The sequence below is a fragment of the Poecilia mexicana genome, unplaced genomic scaffold (assembly GCF_051168715.1).
Source record: "Poecilia mexicana isolate PSO_F unplaced genomic scaffold, ASM5116871v1 scaffold_2, whole genome shotgun sequence".
NCBI lineage: Eukaryota > Metazoa > Chordata > Actinopteri > Cyprinodontiformes > Poeciliidae > Poecilia > Poecilia mexicana.
In genome coordinates this window covers 40,254,561-40,276,516 of record NW_028263371.1, presented here as the reverse complement: position 1 = coordinate 40,276,516, position 21,956 = coordinate 40,254,561, and the positions used below count along the sequence as shown (strand labels likewise).

The 21,956-nt window shown below is 38.4% G+C and overlaps 1 protein-coding gene across 1 annotated transcript; it reads left to right on the top strand.

Moving 5' to 3' along the window:
* The first annotated feature begins 121 nt into the window (after nt 1-121).
* mospd2 (motile sperm domain containing 2) lies at nt 122-20,421 on the top strand. Its single transcript, XM_014990488.2, has 15 exons — nt 122-321; nt 398-455; nt 867-1,022; nt 2,424-2,510; nt 3,465-3,619; nt 4,471-4,531; nt 4,694-4,732; nt 4,816-4,940; nt 6,525-6,698; nt 11,864-11,979; nt 17,621-17,714; nt 17,827-17,923; nt 18,482-18,602; nt 19,020-19,122; nt 19,917-20,421. The coding sequence occupies exons 1-15, from the start codon at nt 289-291 to the stop codon at nt 20,067-20,069; spliced, it is 1,572 nt and encodes a 523-aa protein (XP_014845974.1). The 5' UTR covers nt 122-288; the 3' UTR covers nt 20,070-20,421.
* The last annotated feature ends 1,535 nt before the right edge of the window (nt 20,422-21,956 follow it).

The following is a 21,956-nucleotide window of genomic DNA, read 5'->3' as shown; positions in this document are numbered from 1 at the left end:
TGATAGAATTGTTAGCTATGCTTCATCCTTTATGGGAAATATTTGTAATGTTAGCGAAGAGAGTTAGAACTGTCCATTCTACAACTCTTTTCCGTACGCAAAAATGAAACAACCCTCGGAGGCGTGGCCACGAATGGAGCCAAAATGGCACCATCCGGATCCCAGCTTCACACTTTTAGCAGTGATTCTTCAGAGCAGCTAGTTTGCTAACTTAGCAGCCTGAACAACAACAACAAAAAAAAACCAACAACGCGGAACTACCACAGAGCCGCGGAGGGACAGCTGAATATGGCAGAGCATGAACCGCAGCAAGGAGAACAGGTAGTTGATGACCGTTAACCGTTTATTCCGCAACAGTCTAACCCGAATCTAACCCGAATAAACTCTGTTTTGACAGGACCTTGAGAAGAAAATAGTGGAGATCAGGCAGAGATTCAAGAATGAGTTACTCAAAGGTAACACGGTTATTGTGGATAAGCGGATATTAACTCACCCACTCAACATAAATTTGCCTTCAGACGATTTTATTTTTTTTGTTTGGATCTGTTCCATTGTTACTTTTGTTTGCATACTTATATTTTTGCTTATTTGCTTTGGCAGTAAGAGCTCAGCTAAGCTTCAACAAGGACGTGAAGGGCTCCAATTAGAATTTCACAAAGTTGTTAAATTCTAATTGGAGCACAGTTCTGTACACCCCAGATATACAACATTTCTGACCTCCCGTGGGACTTTAATATGGTTTATTATGGACTCCCATGAACAATTAAAGTTTTAAAACTGTTAAAGTCAGTGAGTGTTTGAAAGTGAAACCTGCTGCTTTACCTGCTTGAACGTCATGTGATTGAGTATTTGTGCCGTGTTTGTAGACTCAACAGATAAGTATGACTCCAGGGATGTGGAGAGGATTGAGCAGGAGGATGCTCTGGTGGAAGCCTACCTCACATGGAGATTGTATGTTGTTGATGACACCTTAAAGATGATAGACGAAAGTCTACTCTGGAGAAAAGAGTTTGGGATAAATGGTAAGGTGCTGGAATAACTGTTTTAATCGTCAAAAGAGTTCCATGTCAAAAGAAACGTAATTTTTATTTAAATGGCCGTTGCATTGCTTTAGAAATGATACACAAGTCAATTACGCAGGCATGTTAAAATTTAAAACTGCAAATTCATTCTGAAAGCTTAAATTTAGTGGTAACTTACATCCCTTATTTTACTTACTTTGCAAAATAAAATAAAATAAAACAAGGCCAGAATAATTAAAAAGTAAAAAGGAATTTACTTGACTTCAAAGTCTTTCTATTTTGCCATTGGATAATTTCATTTTTTTGCCTATTTTTTTTTACCTTCTATCTGTACCAATAAACAAATGCCAAACTTTTCGCTTGGCACTAGAGCCAGAAACCTCAAACTCACTTTTTAGTTTTATATTGAAAAGGAGCAAAGTTTGTTTCTGGCACTTTTGTAGTGTTTGAAGTTTGAGCAATGTAAAAGTTCTTTGTTCTAAGCAACCCACTTTTGAGCACTACGGAAGTTTTTCTCTAAAAAGAAACTGGACCCAAATCTGGAGACGCTAAATTTAGTATTACAGATCTGACATTAATAATGCTCACAGAAATCCCCAGCAGAATCAGCTTCACTGACCAAGATTGTGCGCAAAAGCATGGAATCTGACATTTCATTCAATAACTCACAGCTTCCTGGCATAAAGTATAAATATAGAAACTCTAAAGGAAATTAAATAAAGGAGAAAAGGAACAATAAAGGCAGGTTCTGGTAGACAGCATTCATGCTAGCGCTCAAACGTACTGAAGTTCAACATCCAGCTTTGCTCAAAGTAGAAATGTTGACATTGGCATATGTGTTGCAAGCTCCTAACACAAATCTGTGGTTGCCCTTGTGCTTATCTCGGAAAAACAGAGTCTCTTTGTGTGTTAAACAGCCATATCTCCATGCATAAGTTACCACAGAGAACAATGCACTCTGTTTCTCTGGAGAAATTTGAAAGACTTGTTGTTTGCTGGCCTTTTAATCCAGCAAATTCTATTTTTCTCCGAGTTGTTTTAGGAAATGTGATTTATTTGAGTCATTAGTGTCTCAGGCCACTGGGATGTGGATGCAGGACTCATGACATGCTGTTAGTTCTCTGCTTCAACTTTTAAAAAGAGCTGATAAATGTGCGGCTTTATGTCCCCGGGATGTTGCGAGGACTGTAGGGAGCATTTTTTTTTTTTTTTTTTTTTTTATTTCCTTTATATTTTGTACATCCAGGAAAAAAAACCCCAAATGAAATTCGTATGGCTCTAAGTCTGAATTTTTGGGGAACCAACACCATCCGGATTGCCTCAACTGATTGCTTGTCATGTCGCCTGTATCTCTGTCTGATAATTGCCCCATCATAAGTCATTTGTTTGTCTTCATTGCAGACGTGAGCGAGGGCACCATTCCCAGGTGGATGTTTGAGAGCGGTGCCGTCTTCCTCCATGGCTACGACAGAGAAGGCAACAAACTCTGTACGCAGACGTTCTAATACAGCCTGACCCACACACACTGGAACGATATGGATTTTCCCATTGTAATTTTTGAGTAGAAGTCCCATGGTATTTATGCTATGGATCATAAATACCAAAGCTGTTTATTTATGCCATAATATTATATTATATATTTTTTTAGTATTTTAAATTAAAAAAATATATCAATATCTAATTGATTTTATTTTAAATTGAAGAGCAACAATTATTCCTATTATAGATAAAATATCCCAACATATTTACTCTTAAGACATAGTTATCTCTTAATTTTAGTTATTTTTGGCTTAAACTAAAAGCTGGAATAAATTTAATAGTAGTTTTTACATAAACATTTTTATTACTAAGAATTTTGTTTCATATTATATTAGTGTTGTTCTTAGACTAATATGGTGTCGCCTTATTGAGAGTGACAGGAGGTGCTCCTTTAGTTTCAATCCCATACCTGTCAATATTTTACTTTTAGAACACTTTCAAACATCTAACCTTGTCTTTGTTGCAAGTAAAGGAAAATGGTAGCATGTTACTTTTAACCAACTCTAACCACCAGTGCACAGCAACAGGTGGTTTGTTGTCCAGAGGCAATAGATGAAAAATAGCCTTTTGGCTAATTCTGGTGCATTTACAGAAATGTTAATTTCTGCACCAAATCAATTAAATTACTCTAAATTACTAAATTACTTAGCTGTATGCTACATACAGTTAAGGGAAAAAAAAATGTTGGTCTCTTTAGCACTTCCTCCTGCATCTCATGAAAAGGAATTTAAATCATGGCACACTTTGGTGGAAAGCATTTAGAGACTGTAGCTTTTTAAAATCTTGGTTGCCAACACATGCCTAATGCACTGACGGCTCAGCCATTATGTTTTCATGAAAGACATATATGAGCATTTCTGACTCGTTTTAAGAAATAAAACAGATCCTGTTCTTTGCGTACAGTCTGGTTTAAGGTGAAGCTGCACATCAAGGATGCAAAAACAGTCGTGGACAAGAAGAAGTACGTCGCCTTCTGGCTGGAGCGGTACGCAAAGAAGGAACCCGGGATGCCTCTCACCGTGGTGTTTGATATGACGGAGTCCGGCCTTAGCAATATTGTAAGTCCAGCCTTGTGTGCTTTCATTGTTTTTCAGCTCAGCTGGAGTTTTGTTATGAAAAAGAACATCTCATATGGTCATATCTCCTGGCATTTGTGAGAGGATGTAGCAAGGCGGCGAGCTCTTCAGTGGTTTTTAACACGTTGAAGATTAAAGTAGCCTTTAAATCCTGACGGTCAATTCGAGTTGACTGTCTAATCCTTTCACTCACTTTCTCTCAGTCAGTGACGCCCTGCTGGAGAAAGGACTGTTAAATCTGTCATTACCCAACACAAGCAACTATAGACACATGACATACAATTATTTGTTTAGAAGAGCAGATGAGAGAGACTTGAGGTGGGGGGTTCTTTCGAAGCCCACGATGAGCTACACTAGAGCCAGTCAGTGTGATCTAATTAGGGCTTAGGAGTGAGTCCCCTGCAAATGAGTGAGGCTTCGAGCCTGTTATGGAGCCTGGCCAAGGCCTAAAGATCCTTCCTGTTGGCCTTTCGGACAGCCTGTCTGATCTACTCAAATAGTATAGGCAGTAGAAGAAGAATCACCACATGAAACTTGCCAAGCTGCAGAAGAAATCTTTAAATTATGTTTTAATATAGTTCAATAAACAGCGGAGACCCGAGACTTCTTCTTTTATCAGTGTTGAAAAGTATTGAAAATTGTTCAAACGGACTTGCAATTAATTTTTATTTAATCCTTAGTGGGTAACTTCAGATCTAGAGGCGATCAAATGAGAACATCCTCCTATCAAAATCATTTTCTCATGCATATTTTTGTGCTACTTTATACTAAGACTTTTGAGGTCGTTTCCTTTGTGAATCTCTTAATTTATAATTTGTTTTTGTTTGTTTTAGGACATGGACTTTGTGAAGTATGTCATCAATTGCTTCAAAGTATACTATCCAAAGTTTTTATGTAAGTAACATAACACTGAAAGATATTATGACATACCAGGGATATTATATTCCAATTACGGATTGCTTGTGATCTTTGCAGCTGCTTTTAAGTCAAATATGCACAAAAGAACACAGTTGTTTTTAATCAAGGAACGTTTTTCTTTTTTTTTTTTTTTTTCAGCTAAAATGATCATAGTGGAAATGCCTTGGATCATGAACGGTGAGGATAAGTCTGTTTGATGATTTTTGCTGCACTGTGACTTCATTAAAAACATGATTTCTAAACGTTTATCCTGGTTACAGCTGCATGGAAGATTATAAAGTCCTGGTTGGGACCAGAAGCCATCGCAAAGCTGAAGTTTGCAACCAAAGCTGAGATTCACACATATATTGGTGCAGAGCACCTGCCGCCTCACCTGGGTGGATCGGTATGCTCCTGTGTTTTTCGTCACCCCCCTCGATGTGCTCAATTCTCTGATTTGTTTCATTTAGAAAATAAATGTTAGAATCGGCTAATATTTTTTTTTACATTTTGGAGAAACTCCATTATATCAAATGGCTGTTAATTAGCCTTTCAAAAGTATTCTTACTTCTTAAACCTTTTCACATTTTTAAATGTACCACAAAAACAAACCTTAATGTATTTTGGTGGGATGTGGATGGAAAATGATACAAGGGTTTTACATTTTTTACTAATATGTCAAATGTATATCCTGTAGAATCTTTCGCTGCAATTACTGCTGCACATATAGACACTGAATTTATTTTGCATACATATATATATACAGATATTCAACTGGATTTTGGTTTGGACTAGGCCATATTAGCTCAATAATGTGCTTTCTAAACATCCTGTTGCATCTTTGGCTGTATGTTTTGGTTGTTCTGGTTTGCTGCTATTCTGATTAGTAATAGCCCACCTGTCCTGTCAGGATAGCTTGTTTTCTACCTGTCGTTGGGTTGGCAGATGTGCATCGTCCTTTTCGCTTTTGGATGATGGATTGAACAGTGATCAGTGAACTGTTCAATACTTAGAGCAGGGGTGCCCAAGTCCAGTCCTCGAGAGCTACCATCCTGCAACTTTCAGATGCATCCCTTCTTTAACACACCTGAATCAAATGAATGGCTCGTTATCGGGCCTCTGTAGAGCTGATCCTGTTCTGTCGGAGTAAGGATACTTCTAAAACTTGCAGGATGGTAGCTCTCGAGGACTGGACTTGGGCACCCCTGGCTTAGAGTATTGTTTTGTAATCCAACTCTGCTTTGAACTTCCTCAACTCTCTCCCTGACGTTTCCGTGTACAACGTCCCGCGAGACGTTTCACATGGATTATGAAACCCGTTTGTTTCTCATTTTGTACTTTTTATGCTTGATTTGACAACCGAGTTATTTGACTCAATTGGATAATTTCTACGTCTGACCTGTCTGCTGTGCTCCTTAGTTTTCATATTGCTAATTGTTCTCTGATGTTTTCTAACATACCTCTGAGGTTTTTCACAAAACGGCAGCTTTTATACTGAGATTAAATGACATACAATTAAAATACAACCTCATGGCATATTTTTGTCCATAGGTGCTCTTGGAAAACCATGAACCTCTTTTCTATAATTTACCAGTTATGTCCTGCTTCATGTTGCTCTGATGTATGCAATCGCACAAAAAGACATGTAGGTTTGTGAGAAAAAGTACAAAAAAATTCAATAACTATGACTAATGATGCGAGGTTCTATACGTTTTGCTATGATGTTAAAATATTTTAGAAATTGCTAAAAAATGATCAAGTGTATATTTTCCTCTTATATGGCTCATGTAGTTTTTGTGAATCTATTAACCTCATTACATCATAGAACGTCTTCCCTTTGCAATTTTTTTTTCCCGCCTGACACGTTTAAAGTTAATAACTTTCTGTTTTAATTAGACATAAAATATTATAATTATAAATTGGAACCCATCAGTTGCACTTTACATGCCAGATTTGCAGTAAGCAAGATGATGTGCCCCCTTTCTTCCAGGACAACTTCAAGTACACGTACCCGCCTCTTCCGGACGATGACTTCCAAACCCCGCTGTGCGAGAACGGGCCGATGGCGGGCGAGGACGACGCCGAGAGCAAAGAGGGTGAAATGGAGAGCCGAGACGCCCTCGAGTCCAGCTTCAACTCCGAGATCGTGGCAAAGCCCAAAAAGGTAAATTGTTTCGTGAATACATCGAATAAATCTTTTTATTTTTGCTATGAAAACCCAAAATGATGATAAAAAGAAATTATGTTAGTTTCTTGCAAAAGTATACATATGAGACTCAGCTGCACCATGTGTTTTCTAGAATTATGCTTTGGACCTCATGAATTTGATTTTGGATGGGTCATAGTTGTTTCGTCTTGTATAATTGAGAACGAAGTGTGATTTATTTGACTCCGACACATTTAGCAGCACCCGGCTTTAGTTTTTTAGATTGACTCATTTCAGATGGAGGTGACCAGGTTGTGACTTTGCACATTTTAAACTCCCTTTGTCCTGTTTTTAGTCAGGACCTCCAGATTTCAGAGTGTAATCAGGCCGGCTATGTGATTATCAGTAAGCTGTGTTTCATGGTGTCTGTTGAGTTTGTTCTTTAGGGGGGTTTTTTTTGGCTTGCATTAAATCCAGCTAAGCCTTCACAGGCACGCTGCTGCTCTTCAGTTCCTCATGGTGTCCACAGAGGGTCTGTTACTTAAGCTCTTCCATGCTGTCAAAAGATTCCTCCTCCCCGCATCATGAAGCGCCATCACTGAGACGGCTTGCAGCCTGGAAATGTTAAAGCTGCTGTCGCCTCCTTCTCAGTATGGTTTCTCATTGCTGCTCCCTGGATGTAGACAGCCTGCAGCTCGTGTCATGTATGTCACAGATTCTCTTCTGACTCCCCGTCAGGATTACCCAGATCTCCTGCCGCGATATTTTTATGCTTCCTTTTCCGTTTTTTTTTTTTCCTTGAATGATACTTTATGAAAACAAACCGTAAATTAATAAACGACATAAGGTGGACACATTTACAGGGTTTCTATGCAAGCTGTAAAACTCTGGAATATGATTCCAATTTTTCCAATTTTGGATTAGTGTGGAATAAGTATAATGGGAGTATAGAAAAAAAAATTTTTCCAGACTTTTTCTATTTTTCTCCCTCATTCTCTTAAGATTTGTGTTCATGCATCAGTCTGTATGTTTCCCTAGCGATCTTTTATCCAACCATCATTTTTATCCATCATTCATCATTCCTCTTTCTAATTATCATTTTGTCCATGATAATCTATCTATGTGTATGTCTTCAGAGACATTTTCCATAAACTCATATGGAAAGTATTTATACTTTAAAAATTGGCTAAAATTGCCAGGAACTCTGGAAAATCAAGTCTGGAAAAATCTAGAATTGCAACACACAAGCGAGTACTACAACGTTGTATATATACGTTGTAGTATTTGAAAAAGATTAAACTTATACTTTTTTCATTTTTTTCTGTAAGTGTTTGGCTGCTATATTCAGCTTCATAGAGGATTCAAATTACAAAGGGAGAGTCAGGGTTTGTAATATGTCCACAAATATGTGGACACACAGCAGGTTGAGCTGCAGTCTACATGAGACGAACCACGTTAGCCAGAGCTCCTCCCACAAAGCTTTACTGGACAAACAATGATCCGATTGTTAAAAAAAGCTGCCACGCTGATTATTCACAAGAGATTAAGACTTTTAAAGCAAGCCACATCATTTACTTGTCAGCCTAAGTGTAATCTACAGGCTGAGGTTTGAGCTTATGTTGTGTTCTTCGTAGGGAAAAAGAATCCTGTTTGTTCTTAAAAGTTACATTGCTGTCTTTAAATCGTTTCTTATTATTATTTGATTTGAGTCATTTTGTACTTTTGCAGTATTCTTTCCTGACTTTTTGGTCCAGGAAGTCGCTGTCTCCCGCGAGACGTTTCAAGTGGATTATGAAACCCCGTTTGTTTCTCATTTTGTTCTTTTCATGCTTGATTTGACAGCCGAGTTATTTGACTCCATTGAATAATTTCTGCCAGCAGGAGATTGCTCAGCGTTGATCTCTAACATTTCATAAGTTGACTGATCCAAACAGGAATCAGAACCACATTTATAGAAAATGGGATGGAAAACTTTTGAAAAAGAATGCACACAGTATTATTAAATAATACATGATATTTCAGTCTTTTTTTATGACCATTTATCTCCATAATTTATCAGAATTATCAGACTACCAAGAGACGTAAACCAATAAACAACTGTTAAGTACATGGATACACAAAAGGAGTACAAGTTGACAAAAGGCTATTTTGAGCTAATTATTTTATGTAAAAGCACAAAAGTCCTCCACGCATCAGACTATTTAAGTCAGCCATGTCAGGAAGAGGAAGATGTTTTTCTCGCTAGCTTGTCAAAATATAGTTACACAATCAGTCTTAGGAAACTCCTCAGAAACAAAGTAATCTATTCCCGAGTGCATGTCAGAAGGAAGGCTATAAATAAGGCTGTCAGATGATCTAATAAGCATTTCCTGAATATTCAGGGTGAAAAGTCACTGAGCAGCTCGTCTGAAAAACTGGAACCATTTACAGTAGTAGTCTGAGCTGCTTCCATCACCAAATTACGGCCACCCAGTTATTAACAACCTCCTCTTGGCGGAAAGCGTCCTCATTTATAGCTGTAGTATTATATGGTAATTCCTCTTTAGAGGCATCTAGTCAAAGCTTTCAGTTTTTTTTATTCTGGAGAATCATATGCATTTTGTCCTTGCGCTTAATAGAAGTAAAGCAAGCTAATAATAATAGTGGAGAAGGTTCTTCTTTAGTTTCCACAACAGGATTCTGTGCATTTTTTCAGTACTGGGAGTATTTCCAGACAGGCAGGAAAAACAAGAGGAAAGTGCAGAAGCCTCTTTCAGTCAGCTGACTGGCAGTTTGCAGCAGCGGTGTGGCGGTGCTGTGTGACTCTGCTACTTTGTAGGGTCATACCTAAACCCATATTTTATAAGTAATATAAGTATTTAAAGCAAGGATGACCAGTTAAAGGTAAAGGTTGAAATGAAAGATTGGTGAAGGAATGGGAATGCTGACTGACTGACAGGTTAGGGTTTTGGTTTAGTTGGTCTTTTTTTTTAGCATAAAAGTATTAATGTAGAGTGTCGGGGTTTTTTTGTTGTTGTTGAATTTCTTGCCGTAAGTGTGACTAAACATGTGGTTCTGTGTTGTTACAACAGGCTGTCGGCGCTTTGAGCTCGTCTGAGCACATTCCGCACAACATTTAATTCTTTTCCTTCTGATCCATCTTATCTAAATGAATAAAAGTCTCTTTCAGACACGCCTCCACTTTCCCCACATCAACCATCTGTCTGCCCCTAAAGTCCTCTGAGGTCCAGAAGCACTGAGCTGATGGCTTAATGGCTTCTTTAAGCTAATTCTCTCTTTCTTTTTTGTTGTTTTTTCTTTTTCCTTTTCTGGTTGCGGAAACAAGGGGTGGCTGTGGTAAAGCGATTTTAGGATCACAACTACAGCAGAAGCTCCATGTCTGGAAGATCTCTGCAGGCTGGAGAGGCAGGTTGTACTCATGTGACATGAGTACGCCTCCCGCTAAAGTCGACCCAAGTTGCCACCACCGCTCCTACACGAGCCCATTCCTTCGCCCGTCATGGACCTCACATTTCCAATTTGGCCCCAACAAATTTGCGTCTTTGTGATTACCGGATGATGCCTTTTTTTAATGGGCTGTTTTTTTTTGGGGGGGGGGGTTTGCACGCCTCGGAAACACTAATGTAAGCGAGACGCACATTTCACGGTTTAATTAGCTTTTATAAAAGGCCAGCACACTCCCTGATGTCCATAAATATTTCACATTATTTGTCTCATCTAACCTCCCGATTAATAACTACTAAGATAATTACTGTTTCATTACAGTAGACTAACTTATTAACCCCTAGCACTTAATCCTTTAATCAAACCTGCCATTTGAAGCTGCTTTTTTAATGTAAGCCTTGTGTGCCTTACAATCTGATATTATCTCTAGCCAAGTCTGAAACTTGAAAGTTTTTAACAGTGTTGACAGTGTTTGCTGTGTGCCTTAATTCATATTGCACAGAGAAGGATATTTGACCATGTGCATTTCAAATACAAGTCAGTTGTCTATTCATTTCATATATTGTGCAATGTATGGAAAGAGCATTTTAAATGTCTTTCTTTTATAATGATCGTTAATTTCTTCATTCTGCTATAGCCTCTTAATTTGTTTCTCGTATTAGATTGCCCTCTATTTTTTTGTTCCCTATTAATCTATAATGGATTTTTGAAATTGTATTACGGGAGTCAGAAAAGGGGCCAATGATTGTTCTCATCACTACAATGTACTTTTAATTCCAGTATCTGTAATAAAGTGCAATCTCCTTTTAAGCATTTACTTTTCCCTCTAATTTGAAGTTGTTATACTTTTCAAATCACTTTACATGTGATTCTTACATAATTGTGTTGAGTTTTCTCTTGAAATTCAATAAATAATCAAACTGGAAGCTGACAATCTCCTGATGTCTTTTTTTTTTGTTTAGTTTTTTTTGATGCAGTTGCAAGAAAGGGAGACACAACTTTGCACATTTTTTAGCTTATAAACTGGGAATACACACTTCCCCTTTGAGTCAGCAGTGTTTGCTCATGTATTTCCCCCAACTGGCTCCTTCCTTTACTCTCGTTTACCGTCTCCTGATGTTTTCACTGTCCCATCCACTGTACATTCTTTGTGGCTCAAGCATCCATATATTTTAAAGGCTCAGCCGGTCATGTAACTCATCTGCCTGTCTAGTCAGCCTTTGTGTGGTCGGTGTTCTGTCTGGGAAGGATTTGGGTCAAAGTTCGTGAGCCTTTTGCTGCTCCCCCGTGTGAGGTATCTCATGACTCTATCCCGAATGACCTACTTTGGTTCATGAGGTTTTTTGTTGTTTTTTTTAAATGTCAAAAGTCATGAGATTACAGGGTTACACTGGTTCCTTATTTTCATGGATATGCTTGGTTTTATTTTTCCATTCTCTCTGGATGCTGCCAAGAGCAAAATTCAGGAGTCTGATTGACGGTACATCCACAAAATAAAAATAAAGTTTTTCTATTAGGATTTCATTCTGGTAACGATGACATTTATTTATTTATTTTTTTAACAGAGTAGCTTATTAATTAAAGTTGACTGTGATTTCTTGTACTAACTCATAGCGACCTCTACTTGGAGGCCAAAGGTCAAAGGTTTGATTATAAGACGGGATGCTAGGCGAGGTTTCGATGATTACATTCTATGTCTTTTGTGTGTTTTCTAACTATGTGGTCTTTTTCCGTTTCAGGTGAATTTTCTAGAAGAAAGCTTAAGGTCGGAGGACGGTGAAAGAGACACAAACGTGAGAGTGAAAGGAGTCAGGAAGCCGCTCACCACCTTCAAAGGTCTTCTGCTAGATGTTAGGTAGGCCCCGCTTTATCTTCTCACTTTATGTGTATATTATTTATAAGATAATTTATTAGTCTCCCATAGGATAAATAGCATGGGAAACTAAGGGAGCACATCAACTTGAACACGTCCTCCCCACCTTGAAACACAGAGGAGGCAGCATCATGGCTTTTCCTCAGGAGGGGCATGAGGACTGGTCAGAGTTGACCAGTCCACATGTTCAACTAAATACAGCAGTTGGGAGGACATATAAAATACATTTGAGTTTGTGGTTGTAGCATGAAAAAACGTGGATCCAGTGGTGTGAATATTTTTGTGAGGCCTCTGGAACTAGAACTACCCCTTTTTAATATCTTAAACCAGGGGTGTCCAAAGTCGGTCCTCGAGGGCCGGCATCCCTCATGTTTTAGTTCTCTCCCTGGTTTAGCACACCTGCATCAAACGATGGCTCGTTAGAAGGCCTAAGGAGAACATTGACTTGCTGAGGAGGTTGTTACTACCACCAGGGAGAGAACTAAAACATGTAGGATGCCGGCCCTCGAGGACCGACTTTGGACAGCCCTGTCTTAAGCAAACAACATCTTAATTGTAGATTGATTGGATATAATCTTTTCTTTATGGCCAGCGGATATAATCCATCTGTAATCACTAGGGGTGAACCGATTGTAGTTTTCTGGCTGATCGCCGATTACCGATCTTTAAAAAGCCTGACCTTCAGATTCCAAGTTTGGTCAATACCAATAGTTTTTTTTGTTGTTGTTGTTTTTGTTTTATGTTGCTAACTATATCAAGAATGTCGCCGAGTTAGCAACAGTGGGGTGACTATTGTTAACTGCATTTTTAGGATTTTATTTTGAGGTAGCCAAGATCGGGGGATAAGAGATCAGATTCACATCTAAGTATCGATCTCCCAAAATTCAGGAAATCGGGTATTGGGTTTCTTAGGTTTGAAAACATCAGTTATCAAGGGTGGTTAATGGTTGATGACATAGATGTGTATAAATATTTTAAATGGATAAAAACCCAGACCAAATGGGACGAACTGCAGCTTTTCCTTGTCTTCTTGCTTTACTTTTAAGTTTGGATCTTTAAAGATAGACTAAACTTAGTTCTTGGTGAATATTCATTGTTTTAATGTTAGTCTATTGTAATTTTTATCAACTTCTAATAGTCTAAAGTGCTGCAAAGTGTTGTGTTTTGGATGCTTACTTCAAGATTATTTTATCTGGTCTTTACCTAAGAAAAACCAGTTTGTTTGTTTGTTTGTTTTTTCTTTTTTTTAGCTTGTGTCCTTTCCGTCTTTGCCCTTCCTTTTAACAAACAGTCCTTTAGGAGTAAGTGTGAAGTCATGCAGACTGACAAGAAACTGATGGATCAGAGAGCGTAGCTGTCTGTCACTCTGAATCATCATGCTATGGACCCATGTGGGAATATAAATATGCTGCTGCTAGTTTTCCAGCAGGTCAATCCAGCATATTAATCCATATTTCTATACAGTGGATATAAAATATTCTGATTGCTGAAACTGAATGAATAGCTAATTGGAGTATTGGTAAAGGATGCAAACACTTTTGCAACCAGTTACTACACTTATTTTTTTTTCCCCTCCTGATAGATTTGTTAAATTTTTTAGTATCAGTATTTACCAGATAAATGTTACATTAAAGACAAAGAAGCTTTGAAATAATTCCCTCTGGTGTCCTTGTCCTTTATGAGTCCCTAAGACCCGACCTTCCAACAGTCGTGGTTATGCTTTTCATATCCGCTGTACATGTAAATGACATAGAAAAGCTGCTCCATTTATATTTGCAGCCAAGCCAGTTTTACTCGTGACTCCGTGTGCACAACTATCGACACATCAAACTGTTTTCATCACACCTACAAAAGCAGGAAGTCTCTCAAAGACCATTTTCTCATCCGTGTTTGAGCGTAACGATATGAAAACTGTCACGGAAATTTTCCGCCGTTGCTATACAAATGAAGGTCGTATATGAAAATGACTGTGCTCTTTGTTGATGAATGTAACAGTAATTGTAGCAGGAGGTATGAAAGAACTGGAGAGTGAAAAAGAACAAAAGGGGAAGTGCTTTGTTTGTTAAAAAAAAAAAAAAAAAAAACGTCCACACTTCTGCATAGCTTTGGTGACGTTGATTTTAACTGTGTGAGTCAGCTGGAATTATAATTGAGCCTTGTCCACATTTAAAAAAAAAAATAAGACCGGGACATATTAATTTATCCAGTCTGGCCATGTTGTAGTCGTCTTCTGAAAAGTGTTTCAGAAGATGATCTGAGCAAACGGGCTCACATGCTAAACCTAAGCCTGAAACAGTACATGCTGAGCGCACAATTACTGCACAATCCCTTTGTGAGTTTTAACCCATTTCTGAGTGTTTGTTCAGGCCCCTGCAGAATTTCTCCTCGCTGCTTCATTTCAGCGCAAATGGGGCAGAACGTATCAGTTTGCTTTTACCTAGCAGCACTAACGGTTAGGCATGATAGCACCTATCTGGATCTTATCTCCAGCTGTAATCAGGCTGTGTTGTAATGTGCTATGCTGGATTTAAAACTCATTTGTAAGACCTGAAGCCAGGGTAGCCATCTTAGTTACCATGTGATTGTTTTATTCTATTATCCCGGTGCTAATTGTTATTTTAGTAGTTTATGTTTTTTGTTCTTTGCTCACAACATATGAAGAAGAAATTCCCAGTAGCCAAATATTATCATTCTAAAACATTTTGAAGGAAATGTTTATAATAAAATTGATATACTGGTGCCTTATAGAATGCGTAGATGGAGTAAAATAGTTGTAATTTGAATTGGTGCACAAAAAAAAATTGCACTTTTTTTCTTTTCTTTTTTTTTCTTTTCTCTTTTGGTTGCAAAAAGTTAAGTTTTTCACACATCGACTTGACGCTTCAGGTCATTATTGATGTTTTTCTGCCTTTTTGCCCTGATTGATCTTGTGAGACGTGAGCAGGAATCCAGGATGTTTCCAGTCGATCTTTCATTGATTAAAAATGAGTTGGTGTTGTAAATCAAACACTGAAACCCATTCTACTGAGAAACGCCGGCAAGCAATTAATTACCACTCAACAGGGGCGCCAGGATCCTCTTTTCCTTCACGGCACACAGTCGTTCATAAAAAGCCTTGCAGAAGGAGGCTTACCCTTTGACCTTTTGAAACATTTTTCACAGAACAACCGCAAACTTTAATATGTCTTATTTGTGATTGTCAAGTGGAAGAAAATTATTCTGATTTCAAAATAATTTTTTTTTTTGTTTGCTTTAATAAAAACATGTTTTAATAAAATCACTCTACCATTTCACAATAATGGGCAACTTGTGTTCCACCAACATGTAATATTGCAAAAACATAAAAAAAAAACGAACATTTTCATAGGAATTTGAATCCAATATTCATTGGCATTCAAATCAATTTGTTTCAAGTGCTGCAACTTTTTTTTTGTTTTAAACCTCGTACTATATGATGTCATTTTCAAGAATAATGTCAGCCGAGTTCTGTTTCCACTGTGTGGCGGCTTTGAAGTGAGGATTTCTGACTGCTCTGAGCTGTGAATTATAGAGATAAACCGATTAAACCGAGCCTTAAATGCAGTTATACTTCGGAGCTCTGTTAGCTTTTAATTCAAGGCTGGGGGCTTCAGAAGAGAGTAGTGGTCTTTGATCTTGTGTTTGCCAGAGGTTCCTAGGCTCGCTCTGAGCCTGTTTCTACAGCTGTTTGAAGGGAGAAAAGAATACACAAGGCCATTAAGAAGAGAGGGGGAAAAAAAGGCTTTATTCTTGGCAGTTTTAGGCCATGGAACATAACTAGGCTGCATTTAAATAAAATATTAAAATCTATACTGGTTTCCTTGTTTGCAAAGCTTAGGTCCCCAGTGTTCACTGTGCACTGAAGCCAAGTCGGTCTAATCACATGCCCTGCAAATTGGACTGCTGTAAACTTGATTGGAGGACAAATTAGGTGCTCCTCATCACAAGGAAAGCAAAAAGAACGTTGTGCTTAAATTATAAACCACTGGGCTTTTTGTGTTTTTTTTTTTTTTTTTTGTTTTTCTCCTTTTGGCTATAAAATGTGTTGCTCTATTTTGTTGGCTGTTCATCTCATGCCAAATTTTGATTTTCTGCTCCAATAAACAAAAATACCCATTTGTTAATAAACTTTCCATTGGGATAAGTTCAGAAATTAAAATGGGAACATTTACTTTTGTGTGTTTCTTTGTTTTTTTTTTTGTTTGTTTTTTTTTTTCGTGGAAGTTGCATCACTTATGTTATTTATATTAACGTATAGCTTAATTTTGTTGGTAGATTTTTTAAAAACCCACATACAATTATTATTATTATTTTTCCTGTTAATTTAAACTGGACCACAGCTCAACAACCAATAACCTAGAAAAAGTTCATGGTCTTTATACCGAGCAGTCTTGTTTTGAATTATCTTCATATTTTTTTTTTTTTTTTAAGATGAGTTAATTATTTTTATCACGGTAGTATAGTCGCACACTGAAAAATTCAGTATTGTAATTTGAGTGGTGAAGAAATTCTGCAGTGAAAAACCAAGTTCACCATTGAGTTTATTTCTGGCAAGAGAATAAGATGAATATGTTGAAAGACACTTTACCTTGGGTATTGTTAAATATTTTCTGTTTTGCTTCAGTTTTTCTCTTAAGAATATAAGAGAAAAACACTTAAAGAATATAAACCATTTTTTTAAACAAATCATTTGCTTTATTTGTCCAAGTACACTGCTCAAAAAAATAAAGGGAACACTCAAATAACACATCCTAGATCTGAATGAATGAAATATTCTCATTGAATACTTTGTTCTGTACAAAGTTGAATGTGCTGACAACAAAATCACACAAAAAACATCAATGGAAATCAAATTTATTAACCAATGGAGGCCTGGATTTGGAGCCACACACAAAATTCCCTTTATTTTTTTGAGCAGTATATAATAAATGGGTTGTGCTCAAGTTGTTCTTTTTTGTATGATAGTCCTCGGATGTCCTTTGGTCCGATTAGCAAAGGGTGACGTTTTTACAGAATTTTTAGTGTAGAATTATGTCGCTCTAATAAAAGATAAATTGACTGTATGACTTTTCGAACACATCAGCCATGGGGCCAATAAGTATGGAGGGTGCTATAAATACCATTTTCATTCAACTGAGTTTAAGATTCAGGAATTTGATTGAATGTTGATTGACACATCAATAGTCAGGATCCGTTTATTTTTTTCCCCTCCCTTCACAGTGAGGCAAAATATAGTTTGTAGCCAATATATAAACAAAGAAATTCCATTTTCATTCTTTATAGCACATTTCCACAGAAACTGTCCCTTAGGGAAGGCATGGTGGTTAGCAGGAAAAGGTTCATATCCCCAGATAATTAGACCTCACAGACGCCAAGGAACGAGAAATGCACCAGAACGGAATGTAATAAGATTTAATAACAAAGCGTGTGGAGTGACAAATGAAAACCGAGGCTTTTTTTTTTTTCTTTTTTTTTTAATTTTTGCCACATTTTCTAATATATGAGCCTCTGGTTTTGATTCAAATGTTTTTTTTGTTTTTTTTTGTGCTGTAGTTGTAACAAAAACCTCCTTTTTTTTTTTCTCTCCATCTCTTTTCTGCATCAGTCCTTCTGAGGAGCTCAGCTTTGGTTCCGGTGAGAACGAGAAGAAATGCCTTATTATTCTGAGCAACGTCACCAAAAATCAGGTGGCTTTCAAGGTAATTGTGAAATCATTTCACTCTGGCGTTATGAGAGAGTCATCACACCGTCGCGCCTGGTAACGAATCAAAACGTTTAATTAACGAGCCCCGTGTGCCTCTGCGTGCGCAGGTTCGCACCACGGCGCCCGAGAAGTACCGGGTGAAGCCCAGCAGCAGCAGCTGTGAACCGGGGGCCTCGGTGGACATAGTGGTGTCCTTGCATGGAGGTACAGCACTTAACGCTCTGCACGCTATGCGCAGCAGCTGAGCTTTAGAATAATCAAACGCTGCACTGCGTTACCTTCCCCAAAGTGCAGGCAGTCACTTTTTCTTTGCCCGACATGCATATTTCAGGTGAGATAAAAGAAACTCCCCCTCCCAAAACAAAACAGTCAGGTAGCTGACAGAGAGTTGAACCAAAGTGCAACCTTCAAACACCGACACGTCAGTTTGAGGTTTGATGTGCTGAGCGTATCTGAGGAGAATCAGCAAACCTGGCTGTTACCTTGGTTTTTATGCTGCTGTCTTGATATTTTTTTTTCTTCTTCTTTTCCTTACAAAGGTTTTTCAAACTGTAATTTAAGTCAGTTTTATTGCCACTGATTTTTGTTACTTTCCAGGTAATTCTCACATTTAATGTCACAGCACAATTCATCGATATCTTTGGTTTATTAAAAGTTATATTGCCAGCAAAAATCATGAGATCCCAGACCCACTCCCACCACTTTTTACAAAATCAACCATAATAGTTTATTTAAATAGTTTTATGGATGGGTTCTGTGCAGGTTCCCAGGCCTCGCCACAAGATAGATTTTTGATCATGGCTGCAGAAATGGAAAACACTGGATCACAAGAACTCACTCAATTCTGGAAGGATGTCCAAAAAAACAAAGTCATGGAGCACCGGTGTGTATTCGTTTCCTTTTATTTCTCCTGTTGATAAAATGCGATGTAGACAGAGTGGAGGACAATTACATAATTGTAAAACACCAATCGACATGAAAATGAAAACGGTTAATACATGTATGCTTTCCATCCATCCATAAATGAGCAGTAAGACCTTGTCCATTGTGAATTCCTATAATAAATCAACTTTTTGATCATTTTCTAATTTACTAAGCTGTATTTGCATGTCAGAGTTGACTAATTCAGTAGGAACTAATCATACTAAGTCTATTAATTTGAATCCAAATTTCCTCTTACAAAACACATTTTCACATTTCTAACACATTTTACATGTTTTCATGTCGATCTCTAAGTACCTTTTTGATCAAGTGGGGCCGGTTTTGCACATCTGCTCATTGGACTCTGACCTCCTTGCAGATTGCGTTGTCATGTTCTGGACAGTGTTAAGTCGGCAGCCGTCCCTCATAGGGACAGCCTGGGGGAGACATCGACCAACGGGCAGCAGGAGTTGAGCACGACGGTGAGTTCTGATGCCAGGATTTTCAGAACGCCACCACTTTGCCGTTATGCATGCATCACTGGGCGTAAGCTAAAGGCATAGGTGCCATTACCATTGAAGTTTACCAAGAACACTTAGAGACTTAGGCTCCAGCTCATTCAGAAGTTATTAATGCCAAGTACAGTCAAAGGTTGCATGACGTCAGCGTGCTGTTTGTTTCATCCCAGAAGTAAGTCAAATTTGATCAAACGAAACGCCTGCAGCCTGTTCTATCATAATCATTTAAAATGTTTATTTTTCTAGCTTTTTCCTGACAGAGGCAGTCAATTATTTATAGTAGGGGGGGGAAGAAAAAAATTCTGGTTGCTATCGAGACAAATTGTATAGACATTTGACACGGACTTTAGCATCATCCGTATTAATATAAGGGTTAATTCACTACATAATGTAGATTTTCACTTTAACTCTAATGTTTTAAAAATGCTGCCAAGTTTTCTGAACTCAGCACGAGCTCAGTTGGATTAAACCGAGACTTTGCTGTAGACTTCCTGTTATCGGCACACTTCCTGCCTGAAAGAACAGACATGGGTCAGCTGATATGGTGGCAGTAAAACCTCCTGGTTGCGTGGCAGCACAGGTTCTTTATGACTTCAGCAGAACACTTTAATTTCCTCTAACAAACACCACCTGCATACAAAGCACAAATGCATCACGACTCCTATGCAAGCAATATTTTTTGCTGATAAAATTGTGATATGCAGTCCCAACCCCAACTCCAGCTGTTTTTTTATTTATTTTTTATCTTTTTTAACCAGCTTATGCGAGTGATGGCCTGCAACTCTCGACTGGAGCAGAAAATGAACTCGTGTCTGTGGGTGCAGAAGGTTCTCACTGGGCTGGTGCTGGTCCTGCTAGCGCTGAACCTGCTGTGCCTCTACCTGCTGGGTACGGCTCAGCGGCCGAGCTGACCTGCCGCCGGCACCTCCACCTGCGTCTGTCAGCCCTCTGGGAGGCGCTGACGGCTCCGGCCGGGCCACAGTTGACCGCGTGATGGGACGCCGGTCCTCTGCTCCACCCGCCCAGGTCCCACTGGCCGCCGTCCTGAAGAGCAGCGGAGCTGACTATCGAGACGTGTCGGTCCATGCGGAGCTAAGAGATTACACATGCTAGGTTAATGTGTAACGGATTGATAGGTTCTGTTGTGGCTGATCGTGAAAACATAATTTAAATTAATAACATTTATTAGAATTTGTTTGAAAGATTAGTCATAATAAGGTTTATGTAGAGCTTCATATATATATATATATATATATATATATATATATATATATATATATATATATATATATATATATATATGTCTGAATCTACAAAAAATCTATTTAAACCAACATATTATAAAATAAATCCTTTTTATTCAACCTTTACTATTTTGTTTTTGTTTTTTTGGTCAAGTCTTTGTTATGAATCTAAAGATGGCATTTAAATACCCGCCTTCTTCTTCAGCTCTAGCTGTTTCAGCCACTAAAGTTGCCCGGTTATGCAAAATTATTCCCTCTCTTTAATAAGCTCCCATTAAAACGGAGCTTTGTAATTGAAAACATTGCAGCGAATGACCTTACTAAACTTCTCCGCGCTCAGACCCGGGAGCCCAGGAGAGAACTGCGTCTCCACCACCTCATTTTATTTTAATTACCCCAACACTAAACTCAACTAAAAATACCAAAGCAATTACTGGCAGAGCACAAGGACGTGGCACAACCCACTTGTATCTTAGTGGGAAGCGCTGATATCGTTAACAAGATCCAGCTCGGAGCAATCAGGACGCGAGCCGGGGTGTGAGGAGTGAGCTTGTTATTAGATGTTTGCACACCCGAGAGATGACTGAAATCAACAACCGCCGTTTGTTTGCGGTGGGTGGTTGCCACTTGGAGTGATTCGTGTAACGTGAGAAAGCTAATCTTCCTTTGATTGTTAAAAAAAAAAAAAAAAATTCCATTTTATTTTTTCGTCGGATACCACTGAATGTTTGACTCTTGAAGGCTTCAGGCTACAGTACGTTGAAAAAGTATTCAGATCCCTTTTACAGCCGCCAACATTAATTTATTCGTTAGGATTTTATGTAACCAAGCAACTTGAAGTTGTTGTGTAACTGTGAAGTGGGAAGAAAAGCGGCTCAGTTTCCAACTTTTTTGGTCGTAAAAATCTGAAAAGTGTGGTGTGCAGTTATATTTAGCCCCCTTTACTCCCTTCCCCTTAATTCGCTTGATTAAGGACCAGAGAGCAGAATTTTTGCGAAGCAGACAAGAGACCAGTGGTAACTCCATAGGAGCTGTAAAGATTCAAACCTTAATTAAAATTTGGAAAGAGACGAGAGCAAAGCCCTGATTGAATGAAAGTCACAGCAACTTGAATTTGCAGTTTGCTGTCAGCCATTTATGGGTAACTCCAAACATAAGGGACACTCTCTGTGTAGAGGAAAACTCGCACTGCACTCCACCCTGATTATCCCCACTGTGAAACATGGTGGAAGCATCATCATGACATGGGAATGTGTTTAACAGGGATGTGGAAGCAGGTTCTAAGACTTATTCACAAGTTCACTTTTCAGCAGCACGACCACCAGAAACTCGTAGCCGGGGCAACAGGGAGGAGATTTAGATGAAAGCGTGAGTAGAACCATTCCCCAAGCAAAGTCCAGGTTAGGTGGCAGCAATTAAACATTTATACTGAAAAATTATGCTCTCCATCCAGTCTGAGGTTAGGATAGAAGGACAAAATATCCAGTTTCTATGTATGAAGTTAGTGTGAAAATAAACCCCCAAAACGTGTAGTTGTAATTAAAGTGGCAGCTG

Bases quoted from the DNA above. Each gene is read 5' to 3' on its own strand.
- mospd2 (XM_014990488.2), top strand. From the start codon at position 289: ATGGCAGAGCATGAACCGCAGCAAGGAGAACAG. The intron at 322-397 runs GTAGTTGATGAC...CTGTTTTGACAG, and splicing joins AACCGCAGCAAGGAGAACAG to GACCTTGAGAAGAAAATAGT. The intron at 4,532-4,693 runs GTAAGTAACATA...TTTTTTTTTCAG, and splicing joins ATACTATCCAAAGTTTTTAT to CTAAAATGATCATAGTGGAA.